The sequence below is a fragment of the Gigantopelta aegis genome, chromosome 5, assembly GCF_016097555.1.
Source record: "Gigantopelta aegis isolate Gae_Host chromosome 5, Gae_host_genome, whole genome shotgun sequence".
Classification (NCBI taxonomy): Eukaryota; Metazoa; Mollusca; class Gastropoda; order Neomphalida; family Peltospiridae; genus Gigantopelta; species Gigantopelta aegis.
Window position 1 is genome coordinate 34,161,954 of NC_054703.1, and position 24,730 is coordinate 34,186,683.

Consider the following 24,730-nt stretch of genomic DNA (forward strand, 5'->3'; position numbering starts at 1 on the left):
GGTAGACCAATTCTTATATTGAATTTTTTCCCGTCCCACCTAATACTCCACAATTGGTTATATCAAAGAGCGTGGTATGTGCTGTCCTGTGTGAAAAGGACACAATTTAATGCTATGGTCAGACTACCAACTGCCAGCAGAATGTTGACCAATTCGACGGTTGCGTTGTAATTTCCCCCAACTCCCGACTTACGACGGGTGCGCTCAGATTAACATATAATGGGTTATACGACGAGAATTGAGTTGTAAGAGCTCTCAGACTAGCAACTGGACAGTCGTAGAAGTCGTGAAAGCAGTCAGTTGGCTAACTTTAACTGACAGTTGGTAGTTTGAGAGTGGCATTAAAACCACTCCCGACTTACAACGGGTGCGCTCAGATTAAGAACGAATGTGTTATGTTAGGCTCAGACTACCAACTACCGGGAGTTGAAGTTAGAGAAATTACAACGCAACCGTTGAGTTGGTCAACTTTCTGCTGGCAGTTGGAACCTAGCATAATGGGAAACTATAGTGGGTGTCCTCTTAAACTACAGTATATGTCAGAATTAGAAAATGTCCCACATGCAATAGTCTACTATTAATATTTAAATGTGCTCTAATAGTGTCGTTAAACAAAACAAACTTTGTTTTGTAGCGTGTGCATACGCAGACGATACTGCCTCGAATTATGCATTTCCGAGTTCGCCAAGATTGTCGCCTGCCGAACATTTCCGAATGCCAACTTTTTCCGGAGATGTCATATCATAAACAAAGATTTTCTCTGTGTTACGCTAAGGTATTTTTAATAGTATATTTCAATGATTGAGCTCCACCAGTCTAGGGCTGTAGGAAGAGGAAAGGCTATTTGGGAAAGGTGAGTTGTTTTTAACTTTTATTGTTACCACTGTTATGTGTCATATTGTGTTCATCTGTTGTCTAGTGGTCTGTTTTGTGTATACGAATAACTAACAGCATCTATGCGCTATAAATACACTTCTAAATGCTTGTCCATATATGGTAAAAGGCTGATGTGTCAAAGTGTCAAAACGACTGATTGCAAGAGACTAAGAGTTCCCGATTTCCCCCGAATTCGGATCGACATGAGTTCGCCCGTACACCCCTTTCAGTGGTTAAGGTTAGTTTTAGGGTTAGTCTTTAAGAGCCTTGATATAGAGGGGTGTATGATGTATCGGCGTGCCTAAGCATATAAGGACCATTTTCTATGTGAACACTGTAAAATACTTAATAAAATGTGTCTCTCACCAATGAAGCAGTGCATAATCTGAGATACACTACAAATTGTCTTATGTCTGTAGTAAATAAACATTTTAAAATGGTGCATAAATATAGGCACCCCTTTGTATCCGAAACGATTTGCATGTCTGGTTTTTCCATGCAGTAGATGTGGATCGTTGACCCCGCTATTTATAGACCGCCCATAACCTCACTTTTAGCCCATAAATGGTACACTATTGTCCCAGAATTATTTTAGTACTTTTTTGTTTTGTCCTGTTAAAAATATTCCTATGAAAATTAACGATCACACATGACCCATCTCATGATCAGTTTCGGAATTGTTTTCTTGAGTGGCACAGTACTGCAAATGCATACATGTTCATTGTCATGCATGGTTAAGATGCCTACATGGATTTTATTTTTCTCGGGTAGATTGTGCACACATGTGAATCTTATTTTGCTTTTATTTTTTATAATATTAACAATGTGACAATTCTGAACTGGAATGACTGTCAATTAAGGTGTAAAACTTTTGTTTTGTTTGCATTTGTCTGTGTTTTCCTTTTCAGTTTAAATAAAAATAACTGAACAAAAATAATTACATTTATACTGTTTACTATAATTTAAAAAAATGCGGGAAAGGTGTTTTTAGACTTGTTTTAATAAATAACATTCTTATTATCAATACGGCTGACCTACTTCGCGTTTATATACATGAAAACAGGTGAATGATTTATTTTGAAATTATGATATAATTATTGATAATTCTAATAAAAAAATTTAATTGCACCCTTAACAATAAACATGTTGATACTTGATTACTCATTGAAAAAGGAATTGAACTTTAATTCGTTAAAAACATTGACAACATGACAACTTCCTAAGCAGCCTTAAGCAAAATACCAAGTGCGCCGATACACCGGACACGGTTGTATTATTAGCATGCATGCTGGAACGTTCGTGAGTCTTTCTGCTGACCATTCAGAAAGCCAACCTCTTTCAAATCATCTGACCAGTCACATGCACATTCTGTCTGTTTGGAATCAGCTAACTTGAAGGAGAGGTTGACGGTTTAATTGATTAGCAGATCTATTGAAATGACGTTGAGAATCGTTTAGCGGATAGAGGAAAGGTAGATCTATATATCGGACTATCAGTAGCCTAAGCAAACACATCACAGATGATTCACCGATGGTATATTTCATCCATCTAGACAATTTATCCACCACAAAGTTGCAAAAGTTGCAAGGTTTCAAGAGGTTTAATTAATTTGATGCATACACAAATGATTAATATTATTTTGAACAGTTATTTTTCTCAATTTTTTAATTATGTATTCATGTTTTGTTTTATTTGTTACAAATTAGTTTTAAAAAATAGTACTAAGTACTTTGCATTGAAAAGGGAAAAAGTACCTCGTAGTTTTAACATGGCTAGTACATAATTGGTACATGTAATACATTCAGGAATCTTCGGATATCTTTGAGATTCGCCAATAATTAACTGGTTTTCTACTTTATGATGACAATGTTTTTCTGTGCAGAATGAAACACATTGACCGAGATAACAGTCTATGTTAATCATGTGATTGTCTTTTCATTTCATGTTCATTTGACTTTGATCGTTTCGCGAACACATGGTTGTGCTCTGTTTTCGTGGTGATTATATTATCAATGATGTAATGCTTTTTGTGTCAGTGAAAGCAGATTTTACCTTTGCGCTAGTAACATTGCGAAGTTTGGTGGCATACAGTGACTATTAGTATTAATTTCGTCCAAATCGTCCCCTTGCATGACTTGCTGATCTGTTTATAATATCAACGTTTGATCAGTCGCCAGGGAACAACATATAAAATGTTTTAGTCGCCAAACAAAACACATGGTCACAAATGTGACCAAATTGCTTGCAGCATAGAGGGCTGTATGTTGTTATATAAAACATTTCTCCATCCATGCCTTCTTGATTTCTCACCAGGATCCCATGTTTGATGGGATTGAGAAAATTAGCATGAGTATATATCATACTTGAGATATTTTTTCAGGCCACTGAATGATGCATTACACCACTGTTGAGTCAGTTTATTGGAACAGACATAACTGAATACATTGTAGATCCTGAAGTTAACGTGTCCCTAAATTAATGCGACATGAAATTAATGCGAGTGGCCTCCATTTGAAATATTAACGTTCCTAACACCACAATTCTGTCAGAGTGTACTTTTTCGTTAAATGCAAGTTACAGCCGTCTTCAATGAGATCATGACCGGCCTCGGTGGCGTCGTGGTTAGACCATCGGCCTACATGATGGTAGGTACTGGGTTCGGATCCCAGTCGAGGCATGGGATTTTTAATCCAGGTACCGACTCCAAACCCTGAGTGAGTGCTCAGCAAGGCTCAATGGGTAGGTGTAAACCACTTGCACTGACGAAAAACTTCAATAACTTCCGGAAGTTACTGTAACGTAATTTAACACTATTTTTTAACAGCCTCTGTTGTGTCCTATACCAGTATCCATTTGTATGTTTGATACACACAATAACAGTTACATTTTATTTTAGCAATGAAAATATTAGATTTTTATCGTTTCGGCAATCTTCGACTGAAAAAACCCTACTTATTTGGCGCCAAATTTGTCACGTGATCAGAACGGTCATTCTGTCTTTTGTGTTCGCTAACTCGTGTCTGATATTTTAACCTCAATAGACCTCTTTCACATTCCCATTGCGCATGTGCGCGAAGAGTACCGTCCCTTGCCGAATTGGATGGTATCGAGGCTATATACAAATTGGGGGGGCATGATCGACAGTTGTCATGAGGGTCGTGAGTAGCTTCGTAGGAGCTGTGAATCTCTAGCGACTAACTTACATATTTCGCATAGGATGTTAAAATGGCTGCGAAAAACGGTCTACTAAAGTTTACATCGGAATGGTTTAAGACCAAAAGCAGTGAAACATAACTTTGACGAAGTCTCTGGAGCCGCCTGTCAAGATTATTTTAACAGCGCAAAATTAAAAGATTCATACAATAAAATTGACTTTAGTGGAACGTGTTTGCTACTTTTAACAATTAGAATTATAGTTAAATATTCACATGGATTTACCAGTGATGTTTAAAGGGACAGACCCTAGTTTCAACCCGTGAAAATTAACACCAAGTTTAATTAAAGGGACAGACCCTAGTTTCAACCCGTGAAAATTAACACTAAGTTTAGTTCATCTACAAACCTGTAACACCTTTGGATAAAGTTACAATTGAGTGAAACAAGAGTCTGCGACTTTGAAATGGTGAAATACCCTCTAAAACTCGACAAACTCGACTCCATAAGTCCAGATTTTAAAAATATGAGAAATCATTTTGTAATATTAAAAACACCAGGATGACCAAAAAACTCTTCAAATGTACAGAAATGGATAATCTAAACAATAAAATCTAAGTAAAGTATGATTTCAGTTATAAAAAAAGGCTCTAATAGTAAAAAATATTCCTTAGTGTTAAAAACTAGGGTATGTCCCTTTAATTTTCCAAATGTATCAGTATTTAAAATTTAATCAAATATGCCTCCCCTTCCCCCTAACCCCACCAACAAAACCCGTAACTCACATAGACCTTTATCACAGCTCTATTTTCCCCTTATCGTTTCATTAAAAAAAAGACAGTCGTACAACTACTAATCATTGTTACATGTCTATCCACAAATTATTTATTTATGTATTTATTTGTTTACTTATTTATTTATTTATCTTATTTTATTTATGTATTTATTTTAAATTATTTTCACTATTATTTATATCAGATACAGACAACTTCACTTGAAATAATATCTGATATTTACAAAGTTTTCAAACGTATATATATGAAAACCTACAACTTAGCATGACGTCAAAAACTGAGTAAACGCGGCCGTTTGCCTTGTTTGTTTTGAAGAATTTAGAAGATGACATCTTCTTCTTTACATGAAGATTAGTTTGGAGTAAACATATATCTATGTACAATAGTGTTTGATTACTATTTTGTATTTTGTACCTGAGAACATTGGTCGAGATCATTAGCGATACCATCAGTACTTTGATACACATTTACAAGCATAGGGAGAAGTCCTAAAAAATATATATATATATATCGATATGGTATGCAAGTATTACACGTTTTTATAACGTGCATGATTATACATAACAAAGTTCAGCAACTTTTCCAGAGTGGTAGACACATGCCACCCGATACGATCCTAATTTGATGTTTTGTCTAACTTGAATATTGTATATAACTTCAGGCCTGTAGCCAGCATGATTAGCGTGGGGGGGGGGGGGGGGGGGGGGGGATCGAAATTTCATGTAAACGGAACTCAACAAACGCGTGGGTGATAAATTCTAAAGTTTGAGTCCTGTTGCTGGACTATTTGACAATTAGTCTGTCTCACTTACAATGAATTGTTTTTAAGTTTTGTTTTATAAATATATTGAACCTTAATTTTTTTTTGGGGGGGGGTAATGTTTTAATAACGTGGGACACATACGAAACATAGAAATAAATGCATAATATTATTAATGCGAATAACACAATTTCAGGATCTACAGTATATATGGGGAATTTGTAGCATAAAAATTTAGAATTTTCATTACCATTTCCTTTTGTGAATTAGGGGCCTATCGTCGGATCCATCGAAGGCTTGGATAAATCTTTGTTTTTTTTCTTGTTTTTTTAAAATATAATGCTCGGTAAGGCAAACCATTTGACACTATGACCTGACCTGTACCATTTTGTACTCATTTCAAAAGTTTTGCACGTCAATTACAGTGTTTCTGCCAGAAAGAAAATTTTAGGTATGGCGCTATGGAATTGAATGCAACCACAGTCAACAGGAGATATGGGGGGCCTCTCCCAGAAAGAAAATGGGTTAAGTTTAGGGTTAGGGTTAAGAAAATCATATAGTAATGATAAGAGTAATTAATTTTGTCAAAAGGTTAACTTGAACAAATTAAATCTGCAAAACAATCTGTTTTACCCTCTGGCAGGAACCCAGAGTTACAGTATTCAGCTAATTTCTAATCAGATCATAATATTTTAATTGATTTTGTTTTTAAATACACATTTATGTTTGATTATATATCGATTGTTTCTGTTATGAAAGATAATGAGTGTTGCCATCACATACATGTACTTTACATTTCAAAAGATCTGTGTCTAATCATTAAGGGTGTACATAATGAACACACATAGTGGTGAATATGATACATATCATGAATATGAGGTGACAGATACAAATATGTATTCACGTCCATGACTACAAAAGTGCAAAGGTTTTGTAGAAAGGAAGAATAGTTTTGTTTTTTTAATCTTAAAAACTCATTAATCATGAGTCTGTCTTTTGTCTAGTCCAGAATCATGTTCTTTTTAAGGAACACCAACATGTCCACATTTTCACAAGGAAAGTGCAGCTCTCTGTGCTGGTACCACATCCTCAGAAGTGGTGAACACACAGTCGCTTGGCACACTTGTTGCTGAGATGAATAAAATATGTTTGGCTATATGGCTTACATGTGATGTTTCCACTATGCAAGAGGGCAGTCATTAACCCAGTCGGGTCCTCTGCCTTAAATCTTGTTAATACGTGTATATAAATTCATCCTCGATTATTTGAATTTTAGTTTGATTTTGCTTTAGTCAGCTATTTTAATGCTTGTATATTGAACTTTAAATTACATTGCATAGATACACTAACAAAATACGCTCTCACACAAGGAACGTATATTACTATAACTCATAAGGCTGGTTGAACAAGATTATCCGATGTCCTACAGTTTTAAATGACAGAAGCGAAATCAAGGTACACAAAAGGTAGGCCTACCAGTGCAATGCATTGAATACAAAAGGATTGGTCTATGCAGTTTACCTAATAAAAAACAGGTCTGTGGGCATTATCAAAACAATCATATCGGTGTTTTGTTTGGTGTGAATTAAAAATATTCATTGTACAGTTAGCATTGCATACATGTAATCATGTATTCAGTTCAGCTAGTGACGATTACGAATACAACTACGATACAGGTCGCTGTTCGGTTCACTGAATATTCGAGTATATTGTTACACACCTACTAATCATAAAAGAAAATCAATCTGATTGCATTAATCCTTAAGACTCCTGTGTGAGATGTAGCCCAGTGGTAAAGTGCTTGGGTGGGCTAGGATCCACGTTGGTGGGCCCATGGGGCTATTTCTCATTCCAACAAGTGCACCACGACTGGTATATCAAATGCTGTGGTGTGTGTATGTACATATATATATATATATATATATATATATATATATACATATATATATATATATATATATATATGCTATCTGTCTGTGGGATGGTGCATATAAGATATCCCTTTCTACTAGTACTAAAGTTGTGTCGGAAATAGAATAAAACTGATTTTCGTCGATTATGTCTTTCATATTAAACTGACAAGTAAATATTTTGTAAATATCTATTTAATGATACTCTACCTAATTTAGCATTTACTTGTTTCAGTCCTTGGCTTTAGAAAATTATAGGTGAGTGGAAAATTGCACACGTCAATATGCTAAGGCGAGTGAAAAATCACTCTCCAAAATAAATAAAATGGGCAGTGTAGATGCGATTGGATTTTGACTGGTACGTCTACACAATTGTCTATTAAACCAGGATTTCCCAATATGTTCAACAAAGAGAAATACTAATTAATGTTTTTTAATTTTTATTGTTTTAATAAAAGGACCTTCCTATCGGATAAATGAGCTATGAAAACTTTTGTTTTTTGTAAACAGCGGAAATAAATATACACATCTATTTTACGTGTGCCGTTTGTTGAGTGTAACTTGCACAGTTTTTCACACTCGTCAGATTGAAATTATGAGCGCAATCGCACCCGCGCACCTTAAAAAGTAAGGTCTGTTGTTTGGGTTCTCATTGATGTACAAGGTGGTGTTTACTCTTGAAATTAAAAGAAAGATGTCAGTAAACAGGTGATTTGTGCACTTTATTGGAACAGACTATAATAAATTTTGATCGACATGTGTCAATTTCATTTACCCGTGAACAAACTTAATTTAAAATGCAAGTTAACTGAGTATTTTGAATTGCAGCATAAATTATTAATTATGATCAGAAGTTTAATGTAAGTACATTAGAAATGTACACAATCTTGCAACCACTTAAAGGTGCAATATCATAGTTATATGTGAGCATCTGTTTGTGATAAAGATTTTCCAATAAAAAATTTATTTTCTACTAGTACCGTATATCGCTGTGTATTAGCCGACTTTTTGATACAAAAATTATCAAGTCAAAGGCTGGGGTCGGCTTATCTAAGGAGTCAACATTTTATTGGAAATGTAAAGTTAGAATAGTGACGTCACGGCTCGACTCGATCTATTGTCATTATTGTGCTCTGCATTTCCGCTTTCATAAAGGTTTAATATTGCATTTTAACACAAGCTATTACAAATAAAAGATATTAAAATTGTATATATATGTTCATCTTTAATAAATGTTGGTGTTTAAAAGATATTTAGTAATATTTATCTGTTTAAACAACAATAAATGGTGACCGATCAAAACAATTTCGGAAAACTTCGCAGGTCACGTGTCATTACAAAACTGCTTACTAAACCGGTGAACACGTTAATTGTTCCAGCTTCATTTGTTTTGTTTGTCAGCTTGGGATTAATCGACACGGGTGGTTGGGTATGGTAGGGTATAACCGACTAGTAATGAAAAGACCGATTAGCACAATCAACAATGCAAACAGTCACTGTGTTTTTAACGTGTGGCTGCAATCAAGAATGTTTAGGTATATTTTGCTATCTTGGTACTTATATTTTACGAGAAATAAATTAACCGGACACCATTTCTATAAATAGAAATTGGCTACTGCTTCCGGATAAGTTTGCTGGATAAGTTTGCTGTGACAAATGACGTTTGAAAGCAGATCTACTTTGTCATTTTGTAGACCACACAGACATCTGACTTGGTTAGTTTTATATAGGGGGGGTCGGCTTATATACAAGGTCTATAATTTTAAAGCCGATTTGGAGGGTGAAACTAGGGGGTTGGCTAATGCATGGAGTCGGCTAATACACAGCGATATACGGTAGGTCAAATTATGTTGTTAGAATCATTTATGGACATACAGTTAAAGGTGTCTTTAAATTTAAAGCAAAATTAAATGTTTTAAAAATTATTTGCAATAGCTGTGATTATGCAACTTGGAGATAGCACCTTTAATACATGTACATAGCACCTTTAATACTGGTATAATAGATCACACACTCAGAATGGTTCTTGACAGTTTTGCTCAAAAGTTACTTAGAAATGTCTACAAATATTTTGTTTTGGAGAGGGATAGGGTAAACCGTCATCAGAGATGGTACCTCACATATTGCAACAGCAATGAAATTAACACATGTCGCTCAAATTGTTTTATAGTCGGCTATTGGATGTCAAACATATGGCCATTTTGACACTGTCATAGAGATGAAACCCGCTACATTGTTTCATTAGTAGCAAAGTATTTTTTATGTGCACCATCCCTCAGAGAGGATAGTACATACCACATCCTTTGATATACCAATCATGGTGCACTGGCTAGAGCGAGAAATAGCCCACTGACGGGGATCGATCCTAGACCGACCACGCATCAAGAAAGCATTTTCCCACTGGGCTACATGATACATCCCTCCATTTTTCCTTAAGAGGTCAATCTGACATTTGACACATTTGCAAGATGGGAGGGTGGTTCACCAGTGGGCAATCTCGGACATAATTAATTAACCTCCCGTCTGTAAGGCTAAAATAAATCCCTCTGAGGCATACCATTACCAAGGACACATGAAGAAGTGTTTGCTATGCATACACTGTGACCAGCTTGAAGGGACTTGTAAAGTTAGCGGTGTTCCGGAACTGTGTGCATACACCAGCCAGCACCGGGTCAGGGAGGAATTTCACACTGGCCATTTACAGGTGGAAGTAATAGATCAGTGGCACACACATACAGGTAACTGGTACATGTGTGTGTGTGTAGGTTTATCAGCACATTAATGTTGGCAGTGGAATACTGTATGTTTATTACATATGTGTACATATAGCTGTATATACATATATACGTAAGTAAAGACTAGTTTAGTAAAGTTGAATGTTCTCTTCGTTTCTTGTACCATTTTGGTTTCATTTTAAAATTATTTTGATACATCATTACATGTAGTATCCATGGCACTTTATTTTCTAGTTATAATCAAATGGAAATTTAAAGCGACTGCCCTGACTTTGTACTGGTACATGTGTGCGTAGATTCATCAGGACATTAATGTTGACAGTGGAATACTGTATGTTTACCAAATACATGTACATATAATTGTGTGTGTGTATGTGTGTGTATATATTCAGTCGGGCAACTTAATTCTATGATACTGGTTGCCCGTCGGACGACTGACTTTTTTTTACACCAAAAGGCGAGTTGTGTCGCATAATAATGTGCAGTTTCCTTGCCCACAATCGCTTTTAAACTGTTGTTATATCTAAAGTAGAGGGGAATTTAGTAACTGAAACGGAATTCGCGATTTAAAAAAAATAACCTTCAAAAGTTGTATTTTTGGTTCAAGCACCATTATAACTCTTTTTGATAGTTTTAAGATTCAATATTAATAATATACGCATAGTGTTTTTGTATACGAACTTTCGTGGAGAGCACTGTATGCCTAAACACTTCCAGAACCGCTAATTCTCGGAAGTTACGCTTAATTGCCGTAAGCTTGCAATAAAGCATGTGACTGTATACCCGTGTCACTTTACACAGTGAAATTTAACTTCAAATATAAAAATAAACATGTACTAATACAATTTTAGAATGTTGATTATATAATAAGATTTCTAGTATGTTCAATTTTGATATTTTTTAATAATACTTATTACGATTCGTAAGCATAACCGATTTACACGACGCTTTCGTTGGAAAAAGTAATTTTTGTAAAACTTCGGGCATATTCGTTAATCTGTACAGAAGCAATTTACATTTATAGTCTGTCCATTGGGAAATGCCTTTTTTCATGCTGTGGAATTTATTACAAGTTATTTATTTCTGAACCGTTTGTTTTCTAAATTGCACACAGAAATAGCATTTTACTTTTCTTCTTACCGGTTTATTCTAGTAGCACATGTGCTTCGGGTCCTGCGGTGAGGCATTGTGTACATTTATTTTTCCCAGGGGGACTCGTACTGAGTTACGGGAAGCTTCTTGAGTATCGCGTCACGTACACCGTGTCACGGGCTTCCGTGACTGGTGTATGGCGACGCGATTGTACAGAAGAAGAGGAGGAGATGGAGGAAGAGTTAAAGCACGCCAGGAACGGCACGGGGGTGGAGGGGCGGGTACCAAAACTGGCAGCTCAACCGCCAGCGGCGATCCCTTCTGCGATGCCACCCCCAGCCCAGCCTGAGTCGAGGAAACCAGCTACGCCGGAACCGCCGACCACAGAGAGGGACAAACTCAACACTGCAGTGTGTTAGACGCTCCGTAAAGGCCCTCCATCGCCGACCACTATGTGGCCCAGACAGAACTGCCGGTATCCCCGGTACTGCCAGTCGTCAAGCTACCGGCCCGATCAGCCGCCGTTGGAAAGAAGAAGGCCGTCGCTCAGCTGGGCAACCAACCTGACAAGGCCCGGCCTCCTCCAACACCCATACCGCCCCCCCCCTCCGACTCGGAAGCCGTCTGGAAAGTTCAGATCGGAAAAATCAGGTCCGGCTTCCTGAAGTTCGTGCAGGGGGACACCTCGGACTGATGGGTGGACTAGTGAAACCAGAGCTAAAACAACTGTCTGATGGAAGCGCTTACGAGCTACACACCATCAAATCTACAGCCGGCAAGACGGGGTTGGTACTAACTCAGTGCCGAGAAAAAGTCTACCGACAAGCGGTCCTGGTTAAAGAGATGGATAGCCACACCATCCACAGGATCATCAAGGCCCTTTTCGGCAACGACTACCGGAGTGTCATAACCATCCTCGCCGACCAGAGATGAAAGCACTTCATCCCTGCTTTTGCCGGTTCTCCGCTCATCGGTTCGCCGTAAGCCAACCTCCAACGGCCTTAACGAGGCCACTCACGTGGACATATAGATCGGACTTTAAACATTTAGACCTTCATTCAAAATGTTATGTCGAAATGACACACACACACACACACACATCCCGAGTCAGGCCACCGATCTTATCGGAGGTCGGACTCGGGATGGGCATGTTCGAAACCCTAGTGGTATATTGGCACGTTAAACTAGTTATCATCAAAACACGAATGAAATCAGGGCAACCAGATTTTTGGAGGGGCAACCTCAATGTCAACCCATACTTGCAAAATCCTTAAAATTTACCACTGATATATATATATATATATATATATATATATATATATATACAGGGCTTCTAGATTATGGTAGCCCCACTCCCATGGCTAATGATATTCAGTATTGGGCTAGTAAATAACTACTATTGTAATGTACGATGGCTAGTGAAAAGAAAATGATCAAATGCTGCAGTTACATGTAAGTCTATTTTGTAAATATAATTATCCTGTCCCCACCCCAACTCCCCAATGTTAGTGTTTTTAAGCTCTATCTCCCTCTTTAGGTGAGATATCTGATTATTACTATTATTTATTACAATTGTATTAACTTAAAGTAAAGTAGGGCTAGTGAATTTTTAATCATGGCTAGTAAATATTTTAAAATCACTGATCCCATGGCTAGTGGATTTTAAAAAGATTCTAGAAACCCTGATATATATATATTTATCTGTCTTTTTTTTCTTTCGCTCTCAGTTTTCTTTTTTTTTCCCTTTTGTTTTCATTTTTATTTAATTTATTTTGATACATCATTATATCAATATTTAGTATCCATGGCACTTCATTTTGTAATTATAATCAAGTTGAAAATTTAAAGCGACTGCCCTGAGTTTGTACTGGTACATGTGTGCATAGATTCATCAGGACATCAATGTTGACAGTGGAATACTGTATGTTTACCACATACAAGTACATATAGTTGTGTGTGTGTGTGTGTATATATATATATATATATATATATATACACACACACACACACACACACACACACACATACATATATATATACATATATATATATACACACACACACATAGATACATACATACATACATACATACATACATACATACATACATACATACATACATATATATATATATATATTATATTTTTTTTTTCCTTTTCTTTCTTTCGCTTTCAATTTTCTTTTTTTTCCCTTTTCTTTTCATTTTTATTTAATTTATTTTGATGATGATGATAACTAGTTTAACGTGCCCATATACCACTAGGGTTTCGAACACGCCCATCCCGAGTCTGAACTCCGATAAGATCGGTGGCCTGACTCGGGATGGAGGAGGGGTGGGGGGGGGGGGGAAATGGGCAGAATTTTGAAAATAGCAATTAGTAAAGAAGTTAATAGATTAAATAAAATAAATAAAAAGGTTACAAGCCCCCCCCAAAAAAAAAATTGACTGCTCGGCCGAATATTTATATAATTTGGAGCATTTTAGAAAGACAGTCCAAAATTAAATAAGAGAAAGAAGAGAGGATCGGACTATTTAATAATATTTTTAAAAAAGAAGTAATTTTAACATAAAATTTTGAACACAGATCTAAAAGTTTAAAGTCTGATCGATATGTCCACGCGAGTGGCCTCGTTAAGGCCGTTTGAGTGCACAGCTTAAAGGGACGAGATGGGTTGCATCCCGTCAAGAAAACCCCAAGATTGACAGTCGATAGACGTTGAAGTTGTAGTGCTGTGCTGAAATACAGATCTTGAGAAGCCGGATCCGTCTGAACGAGAGAGTATCAGACTAGGGTATAGTCCAGTCGTCATGGGTTGGTATAGTGGTGCGGATGAGCACGACTCCGGAGGAGACGAGATGGTATCACTATAAAGCAAGGTAAAGTCTAGAAAAAGAGTAGTAGGGGCCGACCCCGCTTCCTATTTCTTCTGAGAGTGGGGCGGTCAATCTTCCAGTGCTGCTAGGACAGGCTCGGACATGTAGAGACTAAACACGAACAACCGTGGCGTTCTGCAGAATGGCCGTCATACGAGTCACGAAAAAAACACAAGTCGAAAGTCAGACGGAGAAATGACGTGGAGGCAAGGAATCTCACTAAAAAAGAATCCAACCTGGTGGTGCAGGCTGTCGAAATGAGAAGCGTTCCAGCGTTCAATCAGTTCCAATGGCCGCATACATCCCAGTTGAAAACTTCATTTCGCTGACAAAAACAACGAAATGAAGGACCCCCAAGTCGAGCACGCGAAAGCACGTGCATTGTGCACAAGCAAAACAAACACGTCTTACCGCGTGGAGCTCCAGACTGGAAATGTTTATTTTGATACATCATTATATCGACATTTAGTATCCATGGTACTTTATTTTGTAGCTATTTTAATATTTTTTTTGACAAATCAAATATTTTTACATTTTTATATTTAAATTTATTTTGATAGATCCGCATTGTATATATGTCACTTTATTTTATAATATTGTTGAGGTTGAAATTTTAAGGATTTTTTGATGATAAAAAAAGATCCTTTGCCAAAAAAACACAAAAAACCCTGGCAGCGAGAGAAAGAGAAAGGGGTGGGGGTGGGGGTGGGGGCGAAGGGAGAGACACACACAGAGACAAATTTATGTCATGCTTATTGGATTTAGATTGTTTGGCAAAAGTGGATTTCATTCAGACAGTTTATGCAAAAAATGCAACAACAAATTCTAACCATAACTAAGTTAATCGAGTTATGAATCATACACATGATGATGTTATGATGTACATTCTGTTCCTTGTTCGATTAATCTTATGCTTCAGGCAGTACATGTATTACCAAGATTAATTTATATTAATTTGATTGCATGTTACATGATTTACATGTAAGTAAGAATGTGTTTGCTAAATGAGATAGCATATTTGAGAAAACAATCTGAGATAAAGAGAGTTTGCTGTTATTTTTTTAATTTGAAAAGTTCAGAATTAATTTATAAAAAGATTGTTAATATTTATTTAAAAAAAAAAAAATTAATAATTTTTTTTAGTTAAATTAATTTTAAACAGTAATTTAGTAGAATTAAACTCACCTGTTGTCTGCTTTCTAAACTATGATAAAAATGGCTGTAATAATGTCTGCTCTAAGTGTCTTGATGTACTTGTTTTGACAAAAATTCCACAGTCAGGGGCAAGCTACAGTGGTGCCACTATAATGTGGCCAAGTGCTCTTTCAACGTGTTACCGGCCTCAGTGGCGTCGTGGTTAAGCCATTGGTCTACAGGCTGGTAGGTGCTGGGTTTGGATCCCAGTCGAGGCATGTTTTTTTTAAAAACCAGATACCGATTCCAGGGCACAATATTTCACGCGAACCGCCGTTCTGTTCGCGTGTCGGTTACGCAAAGTTAAATTTACGCGAAGCGCAAACTGGTTACGTCATGACCTGTAAACGTTCAGAAATTAAAACTTGCAAACTTCACGATTACAGGACGTTTATTCACGCAGACATACTACTAGTATTTCGACAAATGTTTTAGGCTGAATTTTAAATACTTGATGCGCAGCAAATCAGTAAACAACGTTATATTTCAACAGTTGTAATTTGCAACCAGTTAAAGTAAATGTTCAGTAAAGAGTCGAGCCAAAAGTTTTAAAGAAATGTGCTCAGACTAAATTATCTGCTGCTATTTTATCTCTAAAGGAATATATGTAGACATAATATTGGATTGTCTATAATTTTTACACATGTTAAAAACAGTTTTAACGTAAACAGGAATCCAAAAGTGTCATAATTTTTTTTAAATACTAACATCGCATAATGAGCTTTAAAATAACAAACATTTGGAACGTCAATGTAGTATAGAAGTACCATTGATAAAGTGAAAGTAGCATAGCTACCGCAAAACGCAAAAAGGAATCCCTCCAAATGATTATGTATATATTTCAAAGGCGTAGCGCCCATTACGCACAGTACGCATGTGCTTAATGCAAAACAAAATCCGGGAATAGGTCGAGGCTGTCTGTAATTGTTCTATAAAATATCCTCTTAAAATTGGCTCCAAAAAAAGATTAAAAAAAAAAAAAAAAAAGCCTCCGAAAAGGCTCAGATTGCATCTACAGGCGTCCTGAGTTTCAAACTTTGCACAGGGGGAGACCCCCCGAATATCCCCGCTCGGGCACGTCTTTGGCGTGCGTAATGCTAAGAAAATTTCTGGCTACGCCCCTGTATTTTGTTTCAGTACTGGGACTGATATTCAGTTCTTTTATAATATTGTTAACTTTAGCAAGCATTAAAGCGGTAGTACCCAGAATATTTTTATTATTTAAGCATATAGAACAGAAAATCCAATTACGTTTGGTGCATATATGACGCAGCACTCCGCATTGGTTTCACTACGCTGGCTTATCCAGGTCAAAATAAAGCCAGTATTTTGAAAATGGGACACTTTTGACGGGCTCCTACCGATCTCGGTTTTCATTGGCTTATCACATTTCCCAACGAGATCACGTGAGTTTTCGCAATTTTTTAACAAATTTTAACTGTCTTGATCGAGGGGTCGTCTCATATCTCTAAAACATATTTATATCCATAGAGGTATGGTACAACGCCTTTTCTGGGGTCGGTGGGTGGGGGGTTTGCCTTGAAATTTGGACAATGGCCAGCTGTTGGCAGACGCGTTACATGTAAGGGGGTGTTATTAATTACGTAACGCTCTAGGGGTAGAGGAAGAGGGTATTATATTCGATTTACGTAACATTTTTCAAGACTTATTTTTATTCATTACTTAGACCTAAAAAGGTGTTTTTTGGAAATGCGCGGTCAGTCTAGGATCGATCCCCATCGGCGGGTATATAAAAGGCCATGGTATGTGATATCCTGTCTGTGGTATGGTACATATAAACGATCCCTTTCTAAAAAAAAAAATGTAGCGGGTTTTCAAGGCGTGTGTGCAGGGATTTCAGCAGGGTTGGGGTTACAGACTGTGTTGAGCGAAGTTTATATGGGGCCATGCTCCCCAGAAAATACATTTTTTTAAGCTTGGGCAAGTAAGGGTTTCGACCTCCAATACCCTCCCCCTGCACATGCACCCGATTCCTTTCTAAGATTATATGTCAAAATTACCAAATGTTAGACATCCAACAGCAGATGGAAGGAAGGATAGGATATTTTTATTTAACTCAACACATTTTATTTACGGTTGTATGGCGTCGGATGATTATTAAATCAATATGCTCCAACTTTGATGTCGTTAACCCCCCCCCCCCAACTTTACCCTTTCCAAACGAAAGAATATTTATTTCAATTTGTCGATTTTAACACGTAAAATTAAGAAGTAAAAACGTTCATTGTCTACTTTAGTATATTTTATTTAAAATATATATATACATGATCAGTGTGTTACTAGTATACAAACTAAACTTTGAAAGTTCTACTAACACTTTGTAAAATATTAATTCTGAAATAGGAAGGTACGATTGTCGATAATACGTTGTCAAGATTAAACCGGTTTTAACGAAAGACTCTAGTACCGTATCCTAAACCGAACGTTCTTCGTACAGCGCAAGATTTCTCTTTTGATTTTTTGAGACGAACCCTACAATTTGAAATCGGCAAACGCACGTGTTAACTAAAACTGACAACAGGCTGTTGTTTGTGCTTTGCCGAGCTATGGCGGCACAGGCGACGAGTCAAGCGTATACTTTTGACGATCTCCATTCATAGCGAACACACACGAGTTTTTTAAAAGTGCATTTGAGCTTGTAATTTCATATTTGTACATGATGTTATAATATGGTAACCAGAGAATGTAACTTTAATTTTTTTTTTTGTAAAATGTATTCTTTTGTATTTGTTTTAACTTTGTTTCAGCTAAAAACTATGTATTTAAAATATAATTTCAGCGTAATTTTGAGGTAACCGATCAGGTAACCCATGGGTTACGCAAATATAATTCATGTAACCGAACAATTGGTTACCTAGGTAAAAACCACGTGAACCGACTTCCGGTTCCCTCAGATTTCGAAATATTGTCCCCTGGATTTCAAAACCTGAGTGAGTGCTCCGCAAGGCTCAATGGGTAGGTGTAAACCACTTGCACCGACCAGTGATCCATAACTGGTTCAACAAAGGCCATGGTTTGTGCTATCCTGCCTGTGAGAAGCACAAATGAAAGATCCCTTGCTGCTGGTCGTAAAAGAGTAGCCTATGTGGCGACAGCAGGTTTTCTCTAAAAAAACAGTGTCAGAATGACCATATGTTTGACGTCCAATAGCCGATGATAAGATAAAAAATCAATGTGCTCTAGTGGTGTCGTTAAATGAAACAAACTTTACTTTTTTCTTTCAACATGCTTAATATACTGTATTAAAAATAAAACAGGGGGCAGGACATATCTCAGTGGTACAGTGCTTGCTTGATGCACGGTCAGTGTGGAATTGATCCCTATCGGTGGGCCCATTGGGCTATTTCTCGTTCTAGCCAATGCACCACGACTGGTATATCAAAGGCTGTGGTATGTGTTATCCTGTCTGTGGGATGGTACATATAAAAGATCCCTTGCTGCTAATTGAAAAGAGTAGTCCATGAAGTGGCGACAGCAGGTTTCCTCTCTCAATGTCTGTGTGGTCCTTAACTGTATGTCTGATGCCATAAAATAAAATGTGTTGAGTGCGTCGTTAAATAAAACACATTTTACAGACCTTGCCATTATAGGGAGCTATCACTGTAGCTCTCCAACACTCCCCTGAGACTAGTTCAAGGAAAGTAAAAAATTTTTAGCTCCCCTTTGCATGCACATATATGTAAATACAGGGGTCGAAATTTAGTTTTTATTAATGAGAGGGATAGGGAGAGAAAGACAGTACCTACCTCAGCCTTTGATGCACCAGTTTTAAGGTAAAGTAAAGTAAAGTAAAGTTTGTTTTATTTAACGACGCCACTAGAGCACATTGATTTTTTATCTTATCATCGGCTATTGGACGTCAAACATATGGTCATTCTGACACTGTTTTTAGAGGAAACCCGCTGTCGCCATATAGGCTACTCTTTTTACGACAGGCAGCAAGGGATCTTTTATTTGCGCTTCCCACAGGCAGGATAGCACAAACCATGGCCTTTGTTGAACCAGTTATGGATCACTGGTCGGTGCAAGTGGTTTACACCTACCCATTGAGCCTTGCGGAGCACTCGCTCAGGGTTTGGAGTCGGTATCTCGATTAAAAATCCCATGCCTCGACTGGGATCCGAACCCAGTACCTACCAGCCTGTAGACCGATGGCCTGCCACGAGATTGTTGACATGGGAAAATCCATCCATGACTATATAGATTCTATTACCCATCATACCTGAAGCACTGCTCTGCCACTGAGATTGTGCCAGATTCATAAGAAGGTGTTCAGTGTATAGTGGAAGTACTGTAGCCATGCCAGAAATGCTTTAACATATGTTCTTTGAAGATTATTCTTATAACTTGATGAGCTCAAAAGAAAACCTCATAATAGCACACCTTGCATGTACCTAGCCTTGTTCAGGTCACTTTGGTAGTTATTGTATTTATAAAATGATCATTTCAAATGGAAGGTGGAGATGTGTGTGTGTGTGTGTGTTGGTGGGTAGGGGGCTATTTCCATTAAAGAAAATGAAAGCTAATGTATGACTTCATATAAAAAGCAATGAACAATCAACTACTGTTTAAAGGGACAGACCCTAGTTTCAACCCGTGAAAATTAACACTAAGTTTAGTTAAAGGGACATACCCTAGTTTCAACCCGTGAAAATTAACACTAAGTTTAGTTAAAGGGACAGACCCTAGTTTCAACCCGTGAAAATTAACACTAAGTTTAGTTAAAGGGACAGACCCTAGTTTCAACCCGTGAAAATTAACACTAAGTTTAGTTAAAGGGACAGACCCTAGTTTCAACCCGTGAAAATTAACACTAAGTTTAGTTAAAGGGACAGACCCTAGTTTCAACCCGTGAAAATTAACACTAAGTTTAGTTAATCTACAAACCTATAACACATTTGGATAAAGTTACAGTTAAGTGAAACATGAGTCTGTGACTTTGAAATGGTGAAATACCCTCTAAAAATAGACTAAAATTCGACTCCGTAAGTGTTACTTCTCAGACGCATGTGCGTTTTTAAAAATATGAGAAATACATTTTGTGATATTAAAAACACCAGGATGACCAATAACACTTCGAATGTACAGAATTGATAATCTAAACAATAAAATCTAAGTAAAGTATGATTGAAGTTACCAAAAACAGTTATAATAGTCAAAAATATGCGTTAGTGTTTAAAACTAGGGTATGTCCCTTTAAAGTATGTCGCCGACGTGATGTTCCCGGCGATAATTCTTCGCCCAGGTACCAAGGTTAAAACTAGGGTATGTCCCTTTAAGGTTTTAAAATTGTGTAGCGATCTCTGGATCTTGCGTAGTGAATCGCGGCGCGGTACTGATGATAACGGATCGAAATGTTCTCTGAAAAGTGGCCTTTTAATACAGCTTGTGAAAGTCTGATACTGCCATGTACTAGTACTTGTAGGTTTTTCCTGATAAAGCAGTATGTGATCATTAATATTCACATTCCCATAATCTGTGGACAGGATAGTACATACCACTCACTTTTTGATGTAGACGTAATGGGGCACTGGTTGTTGCATCAACAGGTTTCCTCAGATTACTGTCTACTAAGTGACTTAGTTAATGATAATAATTCATATTAAACACCAAATATATAGTGAAACTCCTCTCAACCGGACATCCTTGACACCAAGTAAAAAGTCTGGTTATAAGAGGTATCCGGTTTAGAGAGGTTCTCTTCTATACATATATTTAAAAAGGGACCATGAAAAACTTCCAGTTTTTGAGGGAATTCCAGTTTACAAAGGGTCTGGTTTTGATAGGGTTCACTGTATACATGTACACGTATGTAACCGTGGTTTAAAATGTTTTGAAATTGGACATCACATTTCATGCACTTTGACACATTTTAAACTGCAGTTCTCTTACAGTCATTTATCTGAAGAGTATAAAAATATATGTCCATTAATTTCCAAGATTTTAGAGTATTTAATTTTACTCTGCATACCCTCTGGCAGAAACCCTGACCCTATATTAAGAAATGAAAGTAAATAAATAAATAAAGTTTGTTTTGTTTAATGACACCACTAGAGCACATTGATTTTTTAATCATCGGCTATTGGATATCAAACATTTGTTTATTTTGACGTATAGTGTTAGAAAAGAAACCTGCCACATGTTTCCATTAGTAGCAATGGATCTTTTATATGCACCACAGACAGGATAGCACATACCACACCCTTTGATATACCAGTTGTGGTGCACTGGTTGGAATGAGAAATAGCCCAATGGGTCCACTGACGGGGATCGATCCTAGACCAGTCGTGCTACAAGAGAAATAAAAGAGACTGTGTAAAGTCTACTGTAGCCCTCCAGGGAGATGTGGTGTTTAGTGTTCAACTTGAGATCTTTGCCAAGATCAGAAAAACTCACCTCATTTGCGTGAAGAAAATATTTTTCTCAAAGCACTAAAATGTAATTGCGTCATTAAATTACACTTTTGGCAACGATCTTGTAAATAATAATTGTTTTCGTATCCGGATTTATATTAAAGTTACAACAATGGCAGGTATGTTGGTTTTGGTATTTATTATTTATAAACTGTAGTTTGTGTACAGACTAGTAATTAATAAATAATAGCACAGGTTATTTTATCACATGGAGATTGACACAGCAACATTAACTTACATCTTGTAACAAAGAAGCCAAACGAAATATTAAAAGGTATTTTACTTAAGAAATAAGTTATTTTTTCACTAACTGTGACTCTTCCCAGTAATTTTAATATCCAGTTGAGCTCTCAGTGCATATGTTTGCAGTCAGCAATCACATCCATTGGTATTTTAATATTCAATTCAGCTCTCTGTGCACATGTTTGCAGTCAGCAATCGCATCTATTGGTATTTTAATATTCAATTCAGCTCTCTGTGCACATGTTTGCAGTCAGCAATCGCATCTATTGGTATTTTAATATTCAATTCAGCTCTCTGTGCACATGTTTGCAATCAGCAATCACATCTATTGGTATTTTAATATTCAATTCAGCTGTCTGTGCACTCACATCTATTGGTATTTTAATATTCAATTCAGCTCTCTGTGCACATGTTTGCAATCAGCAATCGCATCTATTGGTATTTTAATATTCAATTCAGCTTTCTGTGCACTCACATCTATTGGTATTTTAATATTCAATTCAGCTCTCTGTGCACATGTTTGCAGTCAGCAATCGCATCTATTGGTATTTGGGAGTGGGACATAGCCCATTGTTAGAGCACTCGCTTGATGCACGGTTAGTGTGGGATCAATCCCCGTCAGTGGACCCATTGGGCTATTTCTCATTCAAGTCTGTGCACCACGACTGGTATATCAAAGGCCATGGTATGTACTACCCTGTCTATGGGATGGTGCATATAAAAGATCCCTTGCTGTTAATTGAAAAAAGTAGTCCATGAAGTGGCGACAGCGGGTTTCCTCTCTCGATATCTGTGTGGTCCGTAACTGTATGTCTGACGATATATAACCGTAAATAAAATGTGTTGAGTGCATCGTTAAATAAAACATTTCTTTCTTTTTTTCTTTCAATTGGTATTTAGATAGTGTTTTTCGTACAAATTTGGCAAGGGGGATGTAACCATTTTTAGGATACTTTTTTTTTTTAATTTAAAGACCCCCTAAAACAAATTGAAATAAAAATAAATGTAATTAATTTTCTTGCCTTAAAAGGACGTTCCTGAGTTTGCTGCATTGTAAGATGTTTTTGACTATTAAAATATTTCTACGATTAAACTTACATATTAAATATATTTTCAGTGCTCTACAAAGCAAGTTCAAATTTACTCTTCCCTGGCCAGTAAAGTATAATATTTTAGTCACCAGCCACTTATATTTAGTAGCCAGGTAATATATTCTTGTAATTAAATCGATTCATCTGCCATTTTACAGCACATTACTAATGCCGTAATTGTTATTAGGACCACATTTGAATGAACTTGTGAAGGGGTAATTCCTAGTTGTTAAATACTAATTACAAGTTACTGTTTGTGTCTGGTTCCACTAAAACAGTGAAGGACTATTAACTATCATTATCAAATTCTGTACCCAATAATTTTATTGAACGAAATTAAGCGAATTACTATTTTAATGGCACTGCTAAGATATGCATTAAATAGCTGTACTCATTAAAAGTTAAATAAAAGCATTGTGATAATAATTACCAGGCTTCAACATGTTACTAGTAGTTACCAATCGGCTACCTTACTTTCGGTTTAAATAATATTTATTTTCGTCAAATACTGCCTTGCAAATCTGTAAATACTGTTTTGTAAATAGTTGTGTCTTTAAAGCCATCTAAAGTCGCGTCATGAAAATATAAACATGTTTTCATCCTCCATTGGTGAACACGACTTCCGACGTGATTAAAACAACATTCATGACTGGACACGTCGTTATTGTGGGGGGACCCGTTATCACGATAAGCACGACACGATTGGAGCCCAGCATAACACATATATAAGTGGACATTTAAAATAATTAATGTTTGAGTTTGAAACATACAAGTAAAGACACACAGTGAATCAACAATCTCATTTTAATACATAAATAAAACCTGGCTCTAAATGGGACAGGACCGACTTGGTCCAAAACTGAACTGGGGCCATATCATTTCCAAACGCTTGAAATTCAAGTTAAGGGAGATAACACCATAACGAAGTATTACCTCCCTTAACGTAACCGTTATTCATAGTCCGATTAACTTTTCTCAAACTTCTATTTTTCCAACAAACTACCGATAGAAAACATGTTTTATGGAAGATACATTGCTACTGGTCCACTGTGTTTTCCGATGTCAAGTTTTGTTAAGTAACATTATTGGACAGTCGCCAACTGACGAATGTGATTTTATATTTTAGATGCCAGGGAATGTTTTTAGTTGCCATGGCGAGTATTTTACTCGCATTGTAGAGCACTGGTTTAGAATGTAAGTTTCTGTATATTCAATGTGTTTCTGGTCGTCTTAATATTTGTAAGAAGCCCAAACTGGATTTTGTTTTCAAATAATTTTGGATGTATGGAAAAATTATATTTTAGGAAATAAAATGAAATTTAACCTAGTACAAATACTAGAATAATCCGAAACACGTTTAATATACAGCCACTAATATTTTCTGTAGAAAAATAAATTTGATATGTAATTACTCACACGGTGACTGCACTAATTAAAGATCAGGAAATTCCCAATCTTGAATTGGGACATCTTGATATGTGATAAATAATGTCTCTTTCCTCTGTCTACAGCACTAACTCAATATTAAACTGGGACATCTCGATGTGTGATAAATAATGTTTTTTCCCCCTCT

The 24,730-nt window shown here is 36.7% G+C and overlaps 1 protein-coding gene and 1 long non-coding RNA gene across 3 annotated transcripts in view; one reads left to right on the top strand and one right to left on the bottom strand.

The window, feature by feature from the left end:
• Positions 1-15,476, bottom strand: part of LOC121373671 — a 15,967-nt gene extending 491 nt beyond the window's left edge. Inside the window, exon 1 of the long non-coding RNA XR_005958111.1 lies at positions 15,381-15,476. This is a non-coding gene — a long non-coding RNA (uncharacterized LOC121373671). The remainder of the gene's footprint in view (positions 1-15,380) is intronic.
• Positions 809-24,730, top strand: part of LOC121373670 (tropomodulin-1-like) — a 46,876-nt gene continuing 22,954 nt past the window's right edge. Inside the window, exon 1 of one of the 2 annotated variants that reach the window (XM_041500395.1) lies at positions 809-853. Coding sequence is in view for 1 of the 2 variants with exons in the window: in XM_041500394.1 (XP_041356328.1) it covers positions 21,936-21,942 (7 nt within the window). In the remaining variant the exon portion in view is untranslated. Of the gene's footprint in view, positions 854-21,842; positions 21,943-24,730 lie in introns of those variants that run through there. The other variant, XM_041500394.1, reaches the window with a different exon arrangement.